The 23,093-nt window shown below is 47.6% G+C and overlaps 1 protein-coding gene across 2 annotated transcripts in view; it reads right to left on the bottom strand.

Moving 5' to 3' along the window:
• Positions 1 to 23,093, bottom strand: part of DOCK1 (dedicator of cytokinesis 1) — a 513,605-nt gene that overhangs the window by 36,412 nt on the left and 454,100 nt on the right. For both annotated transcript variants that reach the window (XM_039250757.1, XM_039250758.1), the window contains exons 38-40: positions 19,552 to 19,671; positions 4,428 to 4,517; positions 3,493 to 3,597 (exon numbers count right to left, since the gene is read on the bottom strand). In XM_039250757.1, the coding sequence (XP_039106688.1) occupies positions 3,493 to 3,597; positions 4,428 to 4,517; positions 19,552 to 19,671 (315 nt within the window). The remainder of the gene's footprint in view (positions 1 to 3,492; positions 3,598 to 4,427; positions 4,518 to 19,551; positions 19,672 to 23,093) is intronic.

Genomic DNA, 23,093 nt, shown 5'->3' with positions numbered 1-23,093 from the left:
CCCCCCCACACCCCAACATCGTGTCCCACCCTGGGGCTGAAGGAATCTGGCAACAAGGAAAAGACACCAAGGGACTGAAGAAAGAGGAGGCTGGGGGGTTGATGCTCTTCCTCATGGGATCCGTTGTTTCAATCAGGAGACGCGGGACAACAGGCCCCAGCCTGGCTGGTCCTGAGTCAGGTGCAGCCCTGTGGTCTGTGTTGACCCTGGCCAGACACCAGGGCGGAGGAGAGACAGAAAGCCCATAGAATAGCACCCCACCGAATACTTTTACATTTACCTCCTAGAGACTATGTTCGAATTCAAACTAAAATTTGTCTGATTAATGAATGTTCAAAAGATAAAGAGAGAGCCTATGGTACTCCATTTCTTTCCTTCCCTAGTCCTGACTTATTCTGGGTCCCCATAAATCACTGAAGAAGGAACAGTTTAAGAATTGAATATTTTTTTCGCTTTGCGCTTAGGTATGTCTTCAAGTACCCATTATGGAAGAAAAATGTTCTCTTTCTCTAAAAAAATAATGTCAAGCAGAAACCAAAGTAATATGTAGTCTTAATTAGAAATATAAATACACAGTGTGGGCATCTTTTAAGCTTTATAAAGCCAAACATTTCAGAAATTCAGAGAGATTTAATGTATAACAGACTACTATGAAACTCGCATGCATTTATATGCTTTCCACTAGAAGAAAGACATAATAATAAAATGTATATAAAGACTTTAATAGAAAAACACTAGTGAGTTATACACGAAAACACTACTAACATTTTCTAGAAATGTCAATTATTTTGCATTCTGAAGCAGGCCCTTCAAACATGAAAACAAGAGGGAAATATATATATGTATAAAAAAATCAAAGATATTTATTCCTTGTAAGAACCATAAATATTAACATGAAAGCAAAAAAAAAAAGGCAAAACCAAAAGCCAATGAGACCAATTCTTAAAGAAAAACAAAGCAAAAGGGACAGTTAGTTCTCAGGGGTATTAAACAGCCAAACATTTCGCCCATGGTTTTGTAATGGCCAATGTCATTGTCAGGTTGACCCCTGCCAGGTGATCTGTGAAGCGTAATAAATATATTGTTATAGTCCCACAAAATTATTCAGGTGTAGCAGGGAAGTGAGCTCAATATTAATCATGCCCGTTAAACTCTTTATTCACACTTTGCATTTTGTCCTTTTGACAGAGGAGATGACCCAGTGCGGTCCCTGGAGCACACCCATTGAGTGTGCCTCCCAGCACACGCCAGGCATCCATTGGCTCAGGGACCGCAAAGTGCCCGCCCCGCCCACCGGCATGTCAGGAAGCCAGCGCAGAACCACAGTTGAGTGGCTGTAAGTCACAGCACTGTCCACAGAGGGTCACACACACACACTGTACCACCTCAGCACCGCCATGATTTAGGGTCTGTCTCTCTCTGTTTATCAGAGACACACACATGGGGGCACATATATAGATCTATACACATTAACGAAAGCCTTTAACAGCATCAACTTCGAGCTCATAATATTCTTCAGCTTGGTTTTTTATTTAAATATCGTTAATTTCAAGGGCCCCTAGGGGGCTCCGTTGGTTAAGCGTCAGGCTCTTGGAGCTTGGCTCAGGTCATGATCCCATGGTCCATGGGATCGAGCCCCACATCAGGCTCTGTGCTGACAGCATGGAGACTGCTTAGGATTCTCATTCTCATTCTCTCTCTCTCTCTCTCTCTCCCCCTCCCTCCCTCTTTCAGAATAAATAAACTTCTTAAAAATAAAAATAGAGGGGCGCCTGGGTGGCTTAGTCGGTTAAGCGTCCGACTTTCACTTAGGTCATGATCTCACGGTTCGTGGGTTTGAGCCCCGCGTCGGGCTCTGTGCTGACTGCCAGCTCAGAGCCTGGAGCCTATTTCAGAGTCTGTGTTTCCCTCTCTCTCTGACCCTCCCCTGCTCACGCTGTCTCTCTCTCTCTCTCCTAGAAATAAATAAAAATATAAAAAAATAAAATAAAAATAGAATACAGTTAATTTCAAAATCCTCTCTCATTTAGGGCTCATAACCAAATGTCCTTTATTCTTTCTTTGGGAAGAAGACTTTCTCCAGAATCTGGGTTTTGGATCAGCTTCTGTCTGGGGTATGTACTGCCCCAGCTGCACAAGAAAAGCTGCAGTGTCAAGGAGAGAGGACATACCAGCAGTGACAGGGTAGGGACAGATGCCCTGGTCACCCCGGACCCTGAGTGAGTGGACAAATCAACAGGTCATGTTCCACAGCAGACCAGACCTGGGAGGGTCACTTGTTGATGTCATATCAACAATGACGGGTCCTCAGCAAGTAAGTCCTTCCTGCTGGTGGCACGAAGGGACGTCAGGGGCGTCTGTGCAATCAGAACCACCGGGGTCAAAGGCACACAGCTCCGGGACTAGGAAACTCTCCTACCTGGATATAACTGCCCCACACAGCTACGCTCTACATAAGAGATCTCACTTTTCCCAAACCGGAGGAATGCCATGTGGTCTCCCAGAATAAGAGAAAACCATGTGTCTTCAAAAGATGTTACAAGAAATGACAGGAAATCATGGCCCACTGGTCAATGGCATCCAAGAGAAATTTTAAACAACTCTACTAGTAGGTCAAGCAGCATTTACTTGTACAATTTCTCTTCTGGCCTTGTGAGTGCTAGAAAGTGGGCATTTGGTTGATGATCACAGTATTTCTTCAATCATGTGTCAAACAGCACATGCCTATCCAAGTAAGGGAATGTGACTCATGTCTCCAGAAATGTGGCCATGAAAATCCCCTTACAATGTCTCATATAACTAAAAACATAGCTGTTCACGGCAGTATTATTCACAATAGCCAAAACAACCCAAATGTCCATCGAAGGACAAATGGATAAACAAAATGTGGTATATCTATACAATGGAATATTAGTCACCCATAAAAAGAAGTGAAATTCAGATTCATGTCTCAACATGTATAAACCTTGAAGATAGTACGTCAAGGGAAAAAGGCCAGACACAAAAGGGGAAATACTGTATTGTTTTACTTTATGAGGTACCTAGAAAAGGTGAATTCACAGAGATAGAGTGTGGGTCAGTGCTGCCAGGGGCTGAGAGGTGAGGGAATGTGGAGTCACTGTTTGGAAAAATGAAAAACTTCCGGAGATGGATGACTGCACAACATGAATGTATTTAATGCCACTGAATTGTACCCTTAAATTGGTTAAGGTGGCAGGTTTTATGTCACCTGTATTTTACCACAATTTAAAAACTACACCTAAATCTCTAAAGGAGAGTCCTGTTTCAGAAAGTTCAGATGGAAAGATTATATGCAACCAAACAAAATATTACAAGCCCTTCTCTTACACCCTAAGCTGAGCACAGAGCTGTAAAGAGTACAGAGTCTGACTCAGACCCACGGATGCGAAGTCTGGATCATTCCTCGGAATGGGGAGAGGCTCTCTGTCCAGGCAGCAATTTTGGCTTAGATAAAATAGAATCAAAATTTACCCGAAGGAATGTGGGGAATCCTTGTCCATAGTAGCCAACAGCGAAATAGTCGGGCTTAGGTCTTATCACCTTGACGATGTTTTCATAAAACTGAGCCTGTTTTTTCTGAAAGGAAGAAAGGATATTTCAGGTTTGAATAGTGTATTTAAGCATTTGTTCTTCTAGAACCTTCCAGCGGGCTCTCCATGCTTTGGCAATTCCAGTCGGGTGGGAGGCTGAGGATGAGGGAGGTGCAGTGCGGTCCCGGGCATCTGGATGCCTCAACACATGGCTCGGACAGAATTTGTCACCCACCCCCAGTGTTTGGCAGGGAATCTGACCAAAAGAGCGAAATTTACCAGTATGATTTACCCCTGTTTTCAAGAACCAAAGAGGTGCCACAGAAATGGTTTTTCTTCTGATTAAATGACTGGTCTTTAGTATTTTTTTTTTTTTTTTTTAGTATTTTAAAAACTTGTATCAATTAGATACTGGGACACATTAAAGAAGAATTTAAAAGGGCAGAATTCCGGCCTAAATCAATGATAAATATTATACCATCAAAAAGTCCATCTGCTGAATACAAACAGCTTCTGTAGCAGGAGAAAGGTCTGGGTGACTCTGCCTTCACCCACACGCCTTGTAGACGGGGTCAGTTTTAAACCAGCAGAGGTTCTCAGAGATTCTTGGGCCAAGAGCAACGTACACGTGGGGTCAGTAGTTGTTTACAGCTTTAGTCTGGTTACCAAAGCTCCATTGGGAATAAAAGTAAGTACTCGTGGGCCAGAATCGGTCAGCAAATACATCAAAACTCTTGTCCTGGACAAAATGGAGGACCATGGCCAAGACCTCAGAAGGCCTGAGGAGAATCCCAATGTTAAAACGGGAAGGGAAATCCCAGAAAAACAAGTGTAGACTGCCTGTGTTTATTTAAGTAGAAAGAAAAGAAGACCTACCAGCAATTCGCTGAGTTGTTCGTAATCAAACATCTCATTTTCATACTGTTCAGCAAGTTCCTTACCCAGAGCAATGGCCTCCTCCCACATCTGTGAAGAAAAGGAAAGAGAAACCCAAACCTGAATCATGCAGTCAAGGAATGAAACAGTAATACAACTGTTCGTAATAAAACAATTTGGAAATATGCTTGCTGAATATGAAGATACTAGGAGAATAATGTTGGAAAAATACAAATATTTTCTAGAGGCTCATGACCAGATGTCAATTGACTAAACCTGTCCACTGCTGGTTCATCAGCTGAAGTCCACCCATTTGAGCGGCCAGTAAGCCGGGGGTATGAACCAGGGTGATGAGAGGCTACAAGGAGCCTGGTTTTGCTATTTCCCCAAACCATCCCATTGAATAAACACTGTTTGGACTGTCAGTAAGAACAGGATATAGTTCCACTCTAAATAAAGCTTGCAAGAAGTTGCTTCATGTGTGCAAACACTGTGAGGCTATAAAGCCTGCCATCATTTTGAAAGGGGGAACTTTTTGTGGTAGCAGTTTCAAAGTGGATTTCCAATCAATAAACTGATTTATTAGGATGCTGATAGGCTTTTACATATGTGGAATAATTTGTCGATACATAGGATAAGACCTGAATTTCCCTTATTTCTCTTGGGAAAAATAAAGTGGTGGGCTTGAGAAGAGTTACATATAGAACAACCATTTCCTCCAGGAAGTCTTTCTGGATGCCAATTCTCCTTGGCTCCCACGGTGACCCAGATTATTAAAACCCCTGGATCACAACTGAAGGCCTTCTCAGGAATGTTTATTAAAAGAACTGAAGATCGTTGACTTAGAATCAGGAAGGCACCATGCCATTCCACATGTGTCCCCAGCCAGGAACCACCCACTTCTTGATGGCTTCCATTCCCACAAGATGGTGGCCGCTAAAGTCAGGACAAGTGATTGTGAGCTTGCTCTCAGTCCAGCAAGACCCCTGCCTTGTCAGGTGGGTACTGCATCATACCCATTTTGCAGATAAGAAAGTTGGGGATCAGACAGGTCAGTAACTTGCCCAAAGGCACTGAGAGCTGTACTTGGCCCACCCTGATCTTTTTCTAAAGCTCTTGATCTTGACTGTATTAGTCTGGGCTGCTATAATAAAATACCATTGATGGGGTGGCTTAAACAACAGACACTTATTTCTCATTGTTCTAGAGCTTGGAAGTCCGGGATCAAGGTGCAGGCAGACTCAGTTCTTGGTGAGAGCCTTCCTCCTGACTTGTAGAACACGACTTTCTCACTATGTGCTCACAGACCTTTGAGAGAGTGCTCTCTTCCTCTTCTCAGAAGAGCAGGGACCCCATCATGGGGGCTGACCCTACTTATGACCCGACGTAAACATAATTACCTCCCAAAGGCCTCGTCTCCAAATACATTAACGGGGTGGTCCAAAGTATGAATTGGTGGGGGTGAGGGGGGAACAAACATTCAGCCCATATCAATGACCATGTGCTAACCTTCCGGCTTCCCTTGCTCCCTCCTGCTTGGATGGGTTTGAAAGGATACTTTGGGGCACCTGAGTGGTTTAGTCCGTGAAGCGTCTGGCTCTTGATTAAGCCTTACATCATGATCTCACAGTTCATGAGTTTAAGCTCCATGTCAGGCTTCATGCTAATAGTGCAGAGCCTGCTTGGGATTCTCTCTCCCTCACTCTCTGTCCCCATCCCACTCATGCATGCGTGTGTGCTCTCTCTCTCTCTCTCAAAATAAATAAATAAATAAATAAATAAATAAATAAATAAATAAAACAAACTAGGCTGGTCATGAACTCCAGGCTCCCGCTGAGAACAGAAGCAGCTGGGTCCCATACGTGGCACACCCTCATCACTGAGCACCCACCTGTGGGCTGGTCTGTGCTTCTTCTTAGTAGAATGACCCCGTCAAGGGCCTTCCTTATTACTAAACAGCCTAATAGGTTTAAAATACTCTTTACAGCTACTGCTTAAATAAACCACCTATTTTTTTTATGAGAAAAAAAGCCATTCTGGAATGAGAGGTACACTTTAATACGCTGAAAGACAAAAATAAGCCCAGAGTAGAAAAAGATTTCTGAGATAGGACCCACGCCCAGGGAAGAGAGAACATGGCCAAGACGCCCTTCCCGGGTCCACACACTGTTCCCTTCCCAGAGCCGCCACTGCCTCCAGCCGGCTGGCGCTTTTGGAGATGCCTTGCATTCTCGAAGATTTTAGTCTGCTGTTACAGATCCTTCTCGGGTCCTCTGTCGGAGCCCAAGCTCACATTGCTAGGAAGAGGAAGCCTCTCTCACACTTTCAATGTCTTTTTTAAGCTCCAGTGACCAGCTCCTCCCCCTTAGAGTATTTCCATTTCAAAGAAAACTTTGACTTGTGATTCTCTGTCACAGGATTTTCGTTAGTTTTCTGCAAGCGAACACACACTCTATTAGCTGCCTAGAACGTTAGGGCGCCTAATTCATTACTGAGTAAAAGCTTAATCTGTTTTTATCCTAAATGAGAGATGAGATGCTTTAGATACATATCAAAAGTAATTGTTTTTAAAGAAATGTAAGTCTTGAATAAATATCTTATCCGACTCACCCTTGAAGTGACATGGTTGTGTTTTCTATCCGACTGTCTATAAATACACATTCCCTCCTCTCCCCTCCAGTGTCTTAAAGGATTCTGCATTAAGGAGATTTAGATCTACTTTTAATTGGATAGGGCTCTAAGGAGTGTGGGCAATTCATATTTCCGACGTGAACACCTTGGAAGATATTTCAGTACCAGAGCGAAGACAGATTCAATGTGATCAAGATTTAGATTACCTCCGTGAAAGATTCGCTTTAACCCGTGGGTTTGAATGCCCTGCCTTAGCTCATGCAATAGGCTATGAGGTTTCCCATAGCCCTGAATGAGAAGGCATCAGATCCACGTGCAACTTTGACCAAATCCTTGGTCCATTTTATTGCATCCTTGAAATCGCTGGTTACTTGCCGCACGGAGCACATTCTTTCCTCCATCTCTTTTCCTCAGATAGTCTTTTTATTTTTTTATTTTTTATTTTTTTAAATGTTTTATTTATTTCTAGGAGAGAGAGACAGCGTGAGCAGGGGTGGGTCAGAGAGAGAGGGAGTCACAGACTGAAACAGGCTCCAGGCTCCGAGCTGGCAGTCAGCACAGAGCCCGACGTGGGGCTCGAACCCACAAACCACGAGATCATGACCTAAGTGAAAGTCGGAAAGTCGGACGCTTAACCGACTAAGCCACCCAGGCGCCCCTCTTTTCCTCAGATAGTCTTAGCTACGTTTTCTTGAGATGATAACCATTTCTCTATCATTCCGAACCTCCCAGTATCAGGAAGTACCATTTCTTCAAGTTTCATGAATACAAGTTTTTTTTTGGGTGAAACTCCTTCCTTTGCTCCACGACAGCAGTGGCTGTGGAGAACGGATCAGGTATTGATTTCCTACGGAGAAATGCACCGTTGACAGACAGGATAAGGCTGACCTCACTGGGCACGGGAGCTCTGGGAGATGATGGAGTAGATGCCAGCCAGGATGACTGTCCCTTACTATTAATTCAGGCTGCCGATGACTCACCGGCACAGTGCGGACAACTCTGGTTTAATCCACTTAGTAGCTGTAAGTGACTCAGTGGTGAAGATGTTTTATGGGATGCTGGAGCCTCAGCTATTCTTCTAAAATTCAGCTGTTGTTCCAGGCAATTGTTGGGGAAAGGGTCTTCCTCGATTACGTCTGAATTTCCAGTGTCCCACATAGGTCTCTGACGTGTGACTGGATGAGGCTGCAGTGGTGTGGAAGATTCCAGAACACCTGTCAAGGTCCCTCTGCACAGAGACGAGTGAGGTGGTCCAGAACTAACTAGCTTTAGGTCTTGTCCAGTAAGTGAGGCCAGGCACCTGTGAGTGTCAGTCTCCTTCTAGTCCCCCTAGGCTGAAGGGTGGGAGCCCCCAGGGGAGATGCGTGTCATGAGAAGGGCCATGGTGACTCCGAGGTCTGTGGCTCAGCTGGAAGAACAGAGACCCTTACAGGCACCCACCCTCTCTCCAGCCCTCTTGCTCTTTCTTGAGTCAAGCCATCCTGGTGTTTCCAACCGGCATCAGCTAGATCAAAGGATCCACATATTTCCAAAGACATTTCTCAGAGAGAGATAGAGAGAGAGTGAGCGAGCGAGTCAGGGCCCAGTCTCGCAGCCCAGCAGGTGCACTGTCTCTGTGGTCTGGGACACAGAGCCGCCTGATGTGGCCGGAACAATGAATGCCATGCACAAGATGGAGCTGGCATCTAGAAAGCCTGTCAGACGGGGCAGGAAGCCAGTGGGATCTGGGACTTGGGTGGGCTTAGGAAGTCTTTATGAAAAGGTTCATGAAGGACTTCTCAACGGCCAGTCCTCCCCTCTGGTGTGGTCAAGCACTCAAGGAATCACTGCCCCTCTAAGTCCTGCTCACTAACACGGCTTGCTTCTCCCGCAGAGGTTCTTCGCCTGTCAAAACAGAAAACTATTTGCTCAGCTTTTAATGCCCTGAAAGGAAACATTTCTCTAAAACACAGAGGTTTTGCATTTTCTTCTTTGGGCCAGGACATCTGTAGTTCTGCGAGACTCTGAAAAACCTAAATCCGGCTGCAGGGAAGGGACACTTGCTCCTTGATCCTGCAGGTAGTTATTGTGAGTACTGATAGCTCTTTGAGGAATCGTGTGGAAAGGAGGAGACTGGCAGTCAGAGAGGAGTCAGAGCAAGAGGGAATTTCTTTTAAAGATGGGGGAAATAAGGGCATGGCTGTTCCTCCTGGCACGTGCCCTTCCGACATTGACCCATTTAATGGAGGGAGTGTGTGATCAGCTGGCTTCAAGTCTCTAGAAGCACCACCTCCCTTTCCTGGTCCCTGCTGCCGGCCACCTGTCCCCAGGTCTCCACCTCCCAGGCCACCTCCCGTTGCGTCTCCAACCCCTCTGTCCCCAACCACGTAGCCAGAATTACTCTCTGAAAAGAGGAAAATGAATCACTGTTGCCTCTTGGCATGAAATCTCTCCGGCTCCTTGTGCTTCATGGAGTAATTGAAATCTTCAGGAGACGTGCCAGGCCACGGGCAAACTGGATCTCAAGGTCTCTCCATCCGTGTGTCTCAGGACCCTCACCCTCCACCCCGTAGACATACTTCCTGACGTCCTCAGGAAAGCGAGGTGGCCTCAGGGGCCTTGGCCTTGGCCCTTACACCTGCTCGGCACTCATTCTTTGCAATTCCTGTTCCTCCCATCCACTGCCAGGCAAATTTTATCTTCTCCTCAGGAGCCAATCGAACGCCACCTCCTCCATGCAGCCTGCCCTTTCTCCCTAGGAGTAATCACTCCCGTCCCTGTTAGACAGGGAGACCCCGCACCCACCATAGTGTCAGACCGGAGAAGGTTTTGTTATTTACCTGTTTGTACATGAGCCCTGGCGCTTGATGGGGATGCCTGGAGGCTGGCTTATAATTCAGAGGCGCCCTGGCACCAGTAGGTAGTGGGAATACTTGTTAGGGATCCTGCAGTGTGGGAAGTAGTGTGGTTTACGGACTCTAAACATTGATTTTGCTCGTGCCTTGATAAAGCATGATTTTTTAAAAATGTTTATTTATTTTTGAAGGAGACAGAGCGTGAGTGGGGGAGGGCTAGAGAGAGAGGGAGACACAGAATCCGAAGTAGGTTCCAGGCTCTGAGCTGCCAGCACAGAGCCCAATGGTTAACTGACTGAGCCACCCAGGCGCCCTGGTTCTTCTCTCTCTCTCTTTTTTTAATAGGAGCAAATCAGTATTTTTTAAAAAAAAATTTTTTTTAATGTTTTTTAAATTTATTTCTAGGAGAGAGAGAGACAGCGTGAGCACGGGAGGGTCAGAGAGAGAGGGAGTCACAGACTCTGAAACAGGCTCCAGGCTCTGAGCTGGCTGTCAGCACAGAGCCCGACGCGGGGCCCGAACCCACGAACTGCAAGATCATAACCTAAGCGAAAGTCGGACGCTCAACCGACTAAGCCACCCGGGCGCCCCAGGAGCAAATCAGTATTAACATGATCTCTTTGAACGTGTTAGCAGGTCCAATTCTTTCTAACTGAACAGATTCTGGCAAACATCAGGAGTTTCAAAAGTATGGAAATGCGGAGCGTAATCCAGGAGGGGGGTGTCGTCACGAGTCTGTGCTCGCATTTCCTCTCAATAACCCCCGTGCTTTAAAAGGGAAACTCAGGGGACGAAAACACGTCACCCCACATTCTTAGAAAAGAAACCCAGCCACTTCACCAAATGCAGAAACTCACTCCCCAAATGCTTATTTTTAGTTCACAGGAAGACGGCGAGATGCCTCATTTTTGACTTGGGCGCAAGGCAAAGTGTGAGCTTTGTCAAGGCGAGGTTATTTTAAGGGAGTAGGAAGCCGAGCTCCGGCTGGAAACCGTCACAGAGCTTCAGGCGGCACGTGGGCTCCCAGTCACAGTCCCCGTCGATCGGCCCTGTCAGGCTGGTTCTTGGTGTCAGGGGTGGCTTGACGCTGGTGACTAAGGACCATCTCTCTCTCTCTGACTACATTTTCCTGATAGCAGGGCTTCTATTTTTGACTCATCCTCCATAGAGAAGCCTGGTAATTTTCAGTGAAGTACGTGGATTAAGGGTTTTATTGAAAATTACTAGGCCTCAACCAAACACAATAAGACAGACAATACGGAGCATATTCAGGAAAGAACGGCCGTCTGCCGGGATGAAACTCGACAGAAGGCTTTCAAGGGGATGCTCAAACGGGTGGTAAAAACAGAATGGAGAAGGAGCGAGGAGTGGTTATTAGCCCGGGAAGGAAGGACTATAAAAGAATGAACAGGGAAACAGATGGAAATGATGTTTTCTGGAGAGAAAGAAAAAGATGAAAAGTCCAAGAGCTTGGCTTGAAAGACGTTCAAAACTTTTGAAGACGACAGAAAAGCAAAAATAGAAGAATGACTTCGTGTGCAAGAAATGCAGGAAGATAAACGAATAGAATTCAAAAGTTGGAGTGTCCAGGATAAAACAGCAGAAAATCCGTTCAGCGTTGCAGCCGCCGGAGCACAAAGACAGAGGGACTTTTAATATGCTCCTACCCCATTCCCTGGCCCTCTGCTGTCCCTGCGGCCCCGGGGACGCCTTCCACGGACGGCCACTCCTTTACTGCCTGCCGAGGTCTGCCTTGGATTCTGTAAGTCCCTGTGTCCCCCAGGAAGCCGAATACATTTAAAACAGTGCAAATGAGCTCTGGAATGTTTAAAGTTTCCATATATTAAGGGCATAATGAAGGTTCCCCTACTGACCCAAGGACACAGCCACATGGCGACAGCCTGTATCTACGGAGTGTTCACCGAGTCACACTTTTGCCAGATGGAGGTCCTGTTTAGCACTCATTTCAGAATCTCGCGATCCCCAGCCTTCAAATTCAACTGTGGCGTGAAGTCCCCTTGCCTGAATATATGTCTTTAAATCAGAACTGCATTTTTTTCTCCCCTAGAATGAATCAACTGTAAAATCAAACCTAATTCTTGTGACTTAACTGCTCCTATGCCGCAGGACCATGCACAGCACAGGGGGTTCGGGGTTCGAGTTGGGTCAGCTGTTAAGTCAGAGCCTCTGCGGCCCCCCCCAGCGTGCCCTCCCTGCGTGCCCGCCCTGCTCGCTCCCTGGAGGAGTCCTGCAATCGTGCCGGCCGAGGACCTTCATTTCTAAAAGATGCACAGGATCCGGGAAGGAAAAGCCGGTCCAGGTGTCGTAAGACTGTCTTGTCTGATCTACAGCCTCTGCAGTGAGCGCGGTTCTGGAACAGGGTGAGCCCCTGGCTCGGGAAGGGAGCCGGTGGAAGGTGCCCCTCCCCCGAAACCCACGCACTGCAGAAATGATGTCACGGGTCTGCCCCTTGAGACCTTTAAGGGCCTCAGAGTCTGAAGCAGGATCCAAGACCCCACCGAGGAGACAGACGCACCGAACAGAGGGCACTTTGTGGAACGTCTGTGTGACGGCGGCCTTTTCAAGCGTCTTGCTCAAGCGCTGGCCAGAAGGCGCTCCATTCCATAAAAGATGAATCAAAATGGCAGTGTCGATAGTGGGGGAGGCTGGGCCTGGGTAGGAGCAGGGGTGTGTGGGAACTCCCTGTACTTCTGTGCCGTCCACTCATTTTGGTTGTGAATCTGAAACTGCTCTAAAAAATAAAGTCTACTCAGAGAATTTTCTGCCCTGGTGTCCAGTTTCCCTCAGAGGGACGCAGAAGCATTAGGCACAGCCTGCCCTGCCCGGCCCCCAGGCAGCTTGAGCCAAAGCAGGGCCTGGTGACGGGGCTGGTCCCTGGACCAGCTGCCTTGTCCTTACTGGGAGCTGTTTGGAAATACAGAGCCTCAGGCCCCACCCAAGACCTACTGAATCAGAACCTGCATCTTAACAGGATCCCCAAGGTTCGTAGGGGCCTGAAGAGCATGAAACACTCCACGCAGGGAGATACAGGATACATACACATGGTTCCAAGGTCAGGGCGAAGAGTGCCGGAGGCGAGGCACCTTCCTGGATGGTTGGGGCGGGGAGGCTCCAAGGTGAGGAGGGCATGGGAATATGGGTGGGGGCCCTTCCACACCCAGGGAAGACCATGGGAAGTCCAAGTGGTTGGGAATCCAAGAGCACGTTCTAAAAAAAGGCAGGATGTTGTGGGTGGGGAAAGGAGTGCTATAAGGCGGGGCCTCGTCTGCCAGTGAGAATCCTGGATCTGCGTGTAGAGGGGGTGCGGGGACCCCAGAAGTTTGGGCACCTTTTTTTTTTAATGTTTATTTATTTTTGAAGGAGAGAGAGAGAGAGAGAGAGAGAGACTGAGTGTGAGCGAGGTGGGGGCAGAGAGAGGCAGAGACACAGAATCTGAAGCAGGCTCCAGGGTCTGAGCTGTCAGCACAGAGCCTGGCGCTGGGCTCGAACTCACGAACCTCGAGATCATGACCTGAGCTGAAGTCGGATGGTTAACTGACTGAGCCCCCTGGCGCCCCTGGGCATCTCTGAAGTGATTTAAGCGATGATACTACGGCCTCTTTGTAGAGTGTTGACCCAGGGAGCAGAGTCGCAGGGATGGGTGTGGGGGCCTCCGGAAGAGGACGCGTGATAGAGCCCAGGACCAGAAGCCCAGGAAGACAGAGCTCATGAGGAAGGGACCACTCAATGGACAGACAGCCTCTAGCAGCAGCTCTTCTGTCCAAGGAATCGTTCAGCGGCGCCTCAGGGTAGGATCCCTGCCAAGCCAGTGCAGATGTTAGAGCTAGTTTGTCAGGAACTCTCCTTGCTGAAGGCACTTGGATGTACAAACCACAATGAGAAAACTTGATTCATCCTTAAGAGCTTGGGAAGCCGATAATGAGATTATAACTGACTTCAGTCAAAGCACAAAAGAAAACAACATACCTGAGGGGCAGGATTCTAAATTTTAATAATAAAATTAGATAAAATAAGTGCCTGAAAACTGCATCATGCTCCAACAAAGCTAGGTTGCTTTTTCTTGATTTCTTAGGATTTATCTTAATTCATAACTGCCTCCGTTCCTATCTCTTTCCTTCCCTCTCAAATATTTGCCTTGTGTGTATTTCCTTCAGAGAACCCTCTGCCACAAAGAAGCCCCTAACTCACCTATCCCTCCAAGTTCCCTAAAGTAAATAACTACCATACTCTTTGTTAAAATTTATTTATTTTTGAGACAGAAAGCGCAAGTGGGGAAGAGACACAGAGAGAGGGAGAGAGAGAGAGAATCCCAAGCAGGCTCCACACTGTCAGTGCAGAGCCCAATGCGGGGGTTGAACCCACAAACCAAGAGATCATGACCTGAGCCAAAGTTGGATGCTTAGCTGACTGAGCCACCCAGGTGCCCCATAAACTACACATACTCTTGAACAGTTTTTTCCAAAGTTTAGAAATGACATTGGGTCACAAGAAAAAAAATCTAATTTTTTTGCTTGTTATCATCTTTTCCCTTGTCATTCTGACATAAATTCTATTATTTCCTGGCTTTGGTCCCTGTGTTCTAATTCATTTAGATATAGTTTAGCTTTTCAAATATTCACTCGGCGCAAGGAATATATGCCAAGAGGCACGTAAGCAATACTGGCTGCCTGTGAAGGCCCCGAGGATGTAAGAGTAAAGCTTCCCTTCACACCAGCAGGCGGATGGATGTGCCCGCACACAATGGTCTTAACGCTCCACGAAGACAAAGTCTTTGGCTCCGATCAGCACTGCCCAGGAGAAACATAATGCAAGGCACGTATGTAATGTTAAATTCCTAGTAGCCATCTTTTTATTTTTATTTTTTTACAATTAGTTTATTGTCAAATTGGTTTCCACATAACACTCAGTGCTCATCCCCACAAGTGCCCTCCTCCATGCCCATCCCCCCCCCCCCCCCTCATCCATCAGTCCTCAGTTTGTTCTCAGCATTCAAGAGTCTCTCATGGTTTGCCTCTCTCCCTCTCCCCCACCATTTCCCCCCTTCTTCTCCCCCATGGTCCTCCGTTAAGTTCCTCCTAATCCTCCTATACGTGCAAACATATGGTATCTGTCCTCTGCCTGACTTATTTTGCTCAGCATAACACCCTCAAGGTCCATCCATGTTGCTACACATAGTAGCCATCTTTTTAAAAAGTGGGGTTACTTTTAAGAACATGCTACAGAATAATATCTGTAGCATTCTCATTTCAGCACATAATCAATAACACAAAACTAACTGAGACAGGTGACATTTGTCTCCATTGCTCTGGCTGCTGGAACCAGGTAGACAGACTGGGAACCCTAAACTCATGTATTCCTTCAAAGTTCTGGAGGCTGACAGTTCAAGATCAGGTTGCTGGCTGGGAGGTTTGATGGGGGGCCTCTCTGCTTCGCTCGTAGATGGCCTTCTTCTCACATGTCCTCACAGGGTCCCTCCTGTGGGTGTTCTAGTCTCTTCTCACAAGTACACTAGTCCTCATTTTACCTTAATCACCTGTTTAAAGGACTGAGGGCCAAACACAGTCATAACCGGAGGTCCTAGACATCAGGACTTGAAATTCGGAATTTCTGGCATAAACAATCCAGGGCACAACGACATTCTTTACTTTACACGAAGTCTGGCAAACCCAGTGTGTATTCTATGCTGACAGCGTCTCTCGGCTTGGACTGGTCACATTCCAAATGCCGATGACCACATATCCCTCGTGGCTCCGGGACTGGATCACTCACTCAGGTTACAGTCCTACCCGCTGCCTGAGCGCCGTTCCCCTAATCCCCCGCCCAGAGCCCCCCCTGCATTACCTGGGACTCTTCTCAAGCTTCCACTGGCTCCCACACTTGCCACCCATCACCCAAGAGCCACTGTGAGATACTTTCCCGCCAAGATGACTGCAATCTGGGAACAGACGGAAATGTGTAACTTGAGCCCCCCCACCCCCCACAGTCAAGTCTAGTGATCTGCCTCAATGACCACGGCCACGGTCTTATTCCAGTATATTCAGAAAAGGCCTGGCGGGTGCTCCTTCTGAAACACTGCACATACCCACGCCTGGAAGGGACACCGGGGTCTCCGTCTTATTTCCTAAGTGCAGGTGATCCTAATCTGGCACAAAGCGCCCGACTGCCATCTCCTGCTGTGACCTCCCACCTCCCTCTCCGGCAGCCTGGGCAGATTTCCGGGATCCTACCACGGGGAACAGAAGCCCATTTTCTCACGCTGCCCACACCATTCCCAACCCTTGCCCTAACCGGAGGAGGAAACTCAACTCTGGAGAAATGGGGATCGGGGCCCAACACTGAGTTCTGTGAGACATCTCTGTTCGTCCACGTCCACGTCCACGTCCAGTTGTGGGGCGCTGTGCTCTCGGGGAGATTTGGGTGAATATTATCTTTTTGTGAACATACACATAGTTAGGTAATTTCCATGTGTCTTTAGAGCCTTCTGTTAGAACCTCGACTCACTCGTCTACTTAGAAGCCCTCTTAGAGGTGGGTGCTGCATATCAGTCTTCCCTTCCGGGAAATTCTGTCCATGGAGGTCCGCTGTGGCCCTGGGATTTGCCTCAGCCAATGACATGGGCAGAAACGTGGTGTCATATCTGGGAAGTGTGTGTAAGGGGCTGGTGACTCACTGTCTGCATTTGTTGGTGGTGGGGCCTCTGCCCACCTGTGTCCCGGAAGAGGGCGATGCTCATGAGGCATGAGTGAAAAATAAACCCGGGTGCTACAGAGCCCCCATGCTTTCAGGAGGCTGAAATTCCAGCATCTTCCAGCCCATCCTGCCTGACACAGGAGATGAGTAATTACTTCATTCTGTTATCTTTGTCCCAGGAAACGTAGTACTTGTTGATGTCAAAATGGCTTTTCTAATCGCCCAGGCACTTCAGATTTCATCTCAAGAACTTTCTCCCTCACCTGCGCTCATGCTCACATCAGCTACAGATGGATGAGGGGGACTTTGTTTTCTTTGAAAGTTCTTGTGGAAAAGTCACAAATACTCAGAAACGGCTTTTCAATCAGTTTTGCCGAGACAACTGTAACGGCCGCTGTGGAGACGGGCCTCCTCAGCTGAGCTGGGCAAGCACACCTGCTCCGAGTCCACATCAGCCCACCGGCCACTCTCCCGAAATCACCTCTGTGTCCCCCCCGGGACACAGGGACAGGGGAAGACGGCCCTTCCGCCCCTTCTCTTATTACCAGTAATACGTTGTCACTTGAGCTTTTTCAAAACCAGGATTTCTCACTCGGGCTGGATAGTTCTCTGCTGTGGGACTGTCTGCACATCACAGGATGTTCCAGAAGCATCCCTGACCTCAACCCACTGGAGGCCAGAGGCATCCACTCCCTAGGTCATGCCAACCTAAATATCTCCTGGGGGATCCCAGGTGAGAACTGCCGTTCTAAACTGACCACATCCTTCCCCCCGCCCTCATATGAGGCTGCTTGAGCCGGAAATGAAAAAGAGCCTGCCGGTTCTTTGATTTATTGTTTATTGGGGACCACTGACCTGCCACAGAGGAGCCTTTCTCACTATCGGGAATCACTCTTAAATGCTGAGCATCCATTCTCTTTCCTGACTTCTCTGTTCCCCCAACAAACGCCCCCCGGGCTACATGTCGGGCGCTGATGGGAGAATCAGGCGCGCTGGCGGAAGAGGCATGTGTGGCTGTGATGCTCATGGTGCCGGCAGCCTGGGGAGAGACCTGCTGTGGAAACACACGCAAACCCCTCGCCGCCAATTGTGGCAGGTGCTGTAGAGGAGGAGACGACGCCGTGGGGGCCGGACAAGAGGGGACGTTCAAGCTGAGGCAGGAAGAAACCAGCCAAGGGCAGGAGGAGCAGACCTGCTGGGCAGAGGCGGGAGGGGCTGGTGTGTGTGAGGTCCCTCAGACTTGGGCGATGTGGCCGAAATGCAGGGTGTCACACCTCCGGTAGGGAATGAGGGGTGACGTGGTGGAGAAGTCTCAGGGGCCGAGGACACACTGCCACTGTGACAGCCCAGAGTGGCCATGAGCAGAGGCACACATTCCTTCAGCCCCAGTGACCTCTGGACCTCTCTGGTCCCCGGTCCTGCTCTGTCCGTCCCATGGCTCAGAACACAACAAGCCAGGAAGTCATCAGGGGAAGGAACGGCTGAATCAGCCCTATGTCTTTTAGTGGTTTGCTGACAAATAGGGGTCCCCTGGCTAAACCAATAAAACTGTAGTAGTTGGCCTTAATTGTGAAAACGTCTCATTGCTGTGAAGAAATATATTCTGTTCCACAACAGGACCAGGCATAATCCACAGAACATTCCTAAATGGCCTCTGGGTAACCTCTATGCTATTTGGAACAGTCTGACTTTTGTCCTGTGTCAAGGAGTGTAGGGAATGAACAAAAGACACATTGTCTTTTCAATAGGGTTTGGCTTATATCGACAGCCACAGAAAGAAGCGGCCATCATCCTTTCCTGATCTAAGTGCTGTTTTGGGTAGGGCTGAGTCCCCCCACTCCCCCAAAAGATATGTTGAAGTCCTAATCTCTGGTTTCTGTGAACGTGACTTTATTTGGAAATAGGGTCTTTGGATGTGATTAGTTAAGATGAGGTCATCGTGGATTGGCAGGGAAATCCAGTGACTGGCGGGCTTGGAAGAGGGAAATCCGGACAAGGAGACACATATGGGTGGACAGTGGACTGACGTGGCTACAAGCCATGGAATGTCGAGAACGGCCAGCAACCCCAGGGAGTAAGAGAGAGGCGTGGGACAGGCCCTCCCATTCGTCACTGCCCCGCAGACAGCATGGCCCTGCCAATGTGTTGATTTCAAGCTTCTAGGCTCCAGAACAGTGAGAGAATAAATCTCTGTCATTTAAAGCCACTCAGTGGGTGGCACTTCATCACAGCAGTTCTGAAAAACTCTCAAGTGCCCCCACGGATTCTCTGGTCACCTTTCTCAGAGTGAGAAACAAAAGCAGATGACTGAGATGAGTTATAAATCCTGCCGAAGCCACACAAGGAGCTCTGAAATCACTTTGGTGGTAGATTTTAAAAATGGCCAAAGCTCAAGTAGCTTTTTTTTTTTTTTTAATAGTTACATCTTATGTGAATCACACGAAGTACGCTGATAAGACCTATTACTGGCTCATTAAAATGACAGCAGGCTTCACCTCCATAGAAGTCAACAGAATAAATAATTTTGTGGGAGCCAGTGAATCTAGAATCTGCCAAAATGGCGCAATACTGGTCTGACCACGGGATTCATCTTTCAGGGAGTGTAGAAAAATCCAAAGTGTCAAGGGAATGCGTTAGTCCTAAGTGCTCAGGAACCCTTCCAAATGAGTGTCCTGGACCTGTCTCCGGCAAGGACCCGCGACCTTGTTGTACTTTTTGAGTTCCTTACTTTCAGAGCATGTATAGGAGGAAGGCTGTGGGGGTTTTGTGTAGGATTTCTGCTCAGAAGTGCCAGCTGGTGGGCCGTGCATCACACCTTCAGACACACAACCTGTAACAAATTTCTGGTTCCACAAACATCACGCGTCCTGAAATGTGCACTGCAGGAAGCTACACGTAATGAGAAAAATACAAGAAAAACTGCATTTTTTTTTTTTTTTTTTTTTTACCTTGCCTTTGTCGAAGTAGTGGATGATTTCCTGGTAGAGCTGTTCCTTCAGCTGGCCCTGTGTCGTCGCCTGGTACCCGTCCCGCTGCGTGAGGTGGGCCGCGCACACGTCCTCTGACCACTGGGGGAAAAGCAGAGCGTGAGAAGGGCCAGGCGGGAGCGCGTCCAGGGCCACCACGGGCCCAGCCTCGGTCAGAATGCACAGCGAGTCCCGCACACCCTGTATGCACGAGGCTGTGGCCAGGGCCGCTTGGGGCTGCTTTGTGAGGCTGTTGGGGTCTGGGAATGAGGGCAAAATGTCTGTGCGGAGGCCCCACGAGGAAGGAAAGACAGGAGGGAGGCCAAGCCAGGCCCCACAGGTTCTGGAAAGCCCAGAGCTGTCAGCTTGCTGAGAGTGCCTTGAAATCCCCAGGATGAATTATGAGCCAGGTGACTGCGGGCTGTCTCAAGGGAAGCATCCCAGGGTGCTGGCCTCAGTCCTGAGATACTCAACATTTTTTATGTTTACTTATTTATATTTGAGACTGAGAAAGAGAGCGAGCATGGGAGGGGCAGAGAGAGGGGGACAAAGGATCTGAGGTGGGCTCTGTGCTATCAGCACAATGGGGAGCTTGAACTGACGAACTGTGAGATCATGACCTGAGCCAAAGTCGGAAGCTTAACTGACTGAGCCACCCAGGCGCCCCGTCCTTTTAATCAACAACAAAGAAGACACATGGATTTCACATACCGGTCGTAAAGAAAGGGACCCCCTGGCCTATCTTTGTAGGTTTGTCCGTTGCCCACCACAGAGGCAGAACTCAGTCAGAGGATGTGGAAGTGACAGTGGATTTACAGTATCAACCGTAGATGCACAAGAGTCTCCGCAAGCTGGGGAGATGCACGCAAGTGAAGGCAACCTCATCTGATGTGTAAACTCACCTACTTGGGCTCCGCGAAACAGGAGCGTTAAGTATAAGGCTTCAAAAAAAGTCACTATTTTGGTGAAGACCTACTTTGTGCAAGGAACCCTGACCCAGAGACAGTGCTGGTACAGATTAGAGCACAACGATCTATAATAACATCACAAAATCTATTCCAAGAGCATTACAGAATAAGAGGCGTGCGTACACACAGCTGCTATGTGTGTGTGTGTGGGGGGGGGTCTGGGGATGCTCGTTGGAGAAAATAATTAGAATGGGCTTGCTTATCAGCAAGCAGTCTCCTTCTGTTGGACATAGGAAGTAGAGTTTGACCTTGTCGTTAGGAGAGCATAGATGCCACAAAGAAAGCAAGGGACCCCCAGGCCGCCTGGACCAACATGGGGGTGGGCGTGCCCCACTGGACTCAGTGCTGTTCAGGCCACATCTGGAGCAGTGACACCAGCCAGGGTGACACATTTTAGGGGCAGATTAATAAGAGCAACAGCTGTGATAGGGCAAACTCCCAGCAGGACGGGCAGCTAAAATGGGGAGCAGGGGGTTGGGGGGCAGGTGAGGCCCCCGAAAGGCTTGCACACACCTTCTGAAGCCAGAGGGGCCCCGAGGCGCCTCCTGCTGAACCCTGGGGGCTCCAGAGTGGCAATCCTGCTCTAGAAATGTCAAGTCAGGGTGAGAAACATTTACTCAGGCTGCAAATGTTTCACCTTGAAATTAGACTTGTCTACCCTGACCCTGGTTGGCTGTCACAAAATCGTTAAATTATGGAGTTCTCACTGCACAGCTAGACTTCTTCTTCTTCTTTTTTTTTTTAAACTTATTTCTAGGAGAGAGAGAGACAGTGTGAGCAGGGGAGGGACAGAGAGAGAGGGAGTCACAGACTGAAACAGGCTCCAGGCTCTGAGCTGGCTGTCAGCACAGAGCCCGACGCGGGGCTCGAACCCACGAACCGCGAGGTCATGACCTAAGCGAAAGTCGGACGCCCAACTGACCAAGCCACCCAGGTGCCCCTAGACTTCTATCTTCATAGGGGATAAATGTAAAATCTTAGATGATTCTGAAATGTAACAACAATAAAATAAATAAGAAAGTTGATTTCAAAGATCTTCCTTGGAGTTTAAAATCACTTACAAAATATTGAAGAGGGGCATAAAAGTCCCCCTCTACATCTTCCATTTAAATACTGATATAATTTAACTTGATTACCAGGACTCAAGACTAAGGTTTTTATTGCTGTTGGTTGAGACAAAATAGCCAAAGATTATATTTGAGAATTTTTGTTCACGGACAAGAATGTATTTGTCACGTTGAAGGAAAATTTTCATAACCAAACAAATAATGCCTTCATTAAGCTGATTAACCAGCTTGAGTTCACACTGAATGCAGTATCAAAACGTATTTAGAAAAAATTATGAAATGTAATGGTGCACAAAATAGGGAGAGAAATTGTAGAGCATTTTGCCATTTAACTGGAAAATTCAGAGCCCCGGAGGAAAAGATAACGCATCTGGGCCTATCGATTTGGGCTGTGAAACACACCCTCACGTGGTCTGGGCTGAACCCATCTGTGTTCAATAAATTCTATGCGTGAACAAATGATAGTTTACACACATGTATATTTTATGTTCACATCCACATGTGACCTCTTATGTACTATAAGAGAGTGAGGGTGAGTGAGCAGTTTGATTTTCCTGGTGAAAATAAATATTGTCAGACCTGTGAAAATGCCTTACTGCTGAAATTTGGGTTGCTAACAAATGAAGGCCATTAGAATTCACAGTAGCATGGCTGGTGTCAGGTGTGCTAACTGAAATCTCTATCTTCATAGATTACATTCCTTGGGAGAATTTTATGTGAAGCCAAAGGGGGTTTACTGAGGAGTGTTGATGAGGTATTCAGGCCAAGCCTCCTCCTGTCTTACTTGTAAAGGACTCTTTCGTTTTCAGGCAAAGGTAAATCTCCATACTCCGAGCCATGGAGACTGCTGGTGTGGATCTGTAACACCAAGACACCCTGGAGATTTCAGGGTTGGGCCAAAGGCTGGAGGGGTCTTGGTAGAGTCTCACTCTTAACATAGTGTCCTACTGAGTGCTTCTCAACACCCCATGCTTAATGCTTGTTTTAATGTGATCTTCTCTGGTTTTCTTTCTTTTAGTTTTTGGTGTCTGGGGGGCTGACCTGAGTTTGGAAACAGGGTTCCTTGATTGAGTGGTCTTTATGTTGGGTCACTCAACTAAATTCTAATTCTCCTAACTGTTCTTGTTGACCCAGTTTGTAACTTTTTAAAATATTTTTATAAGGATGTAATGGAAAAGATGATCTAATGATTAGCTAAATTTTTAATACATAAAACTAGAAGTTGTACACTATTTCCTTCACCTATCCACTTACCATCCATCTGCCTACCAACCCACCCACATACACATTTATCCATCTATCTGCCCATCCACTCATCCATCCATTCATCCATCCACCCACTTACCCAACCATTCACCTTTCCATCCATCCATCTACCCACCCATATTTCCTTCCATCCATCCATCCATCCATCCATCCATCCATCCATCCATCCACCCACTTATGCATCTATTCACCCTTCCATCCATCCATCCATCTATCCACCCAT

Source organism: Hyaena hyaena, unplaced genomic scaffold, assembly GCF_003009895.1.
Source record: "Hyaena hyaena isolate Hyena2069 unplaced genomic scaffold, ASM300989v1 scaffold_380, whole genome shotgun sequence".
Classification (NCBI taxonomy): Eukaryota; Metazoa; Chordata; class Mammalia; order Carnivora; family Hyaenidae; genus Hyaena; species Hyaena hyaena.
Note: the sequence above shows the minus strand (reverse complement) of the source record. Positions and strands in the feature narration are given on the sequence as shown.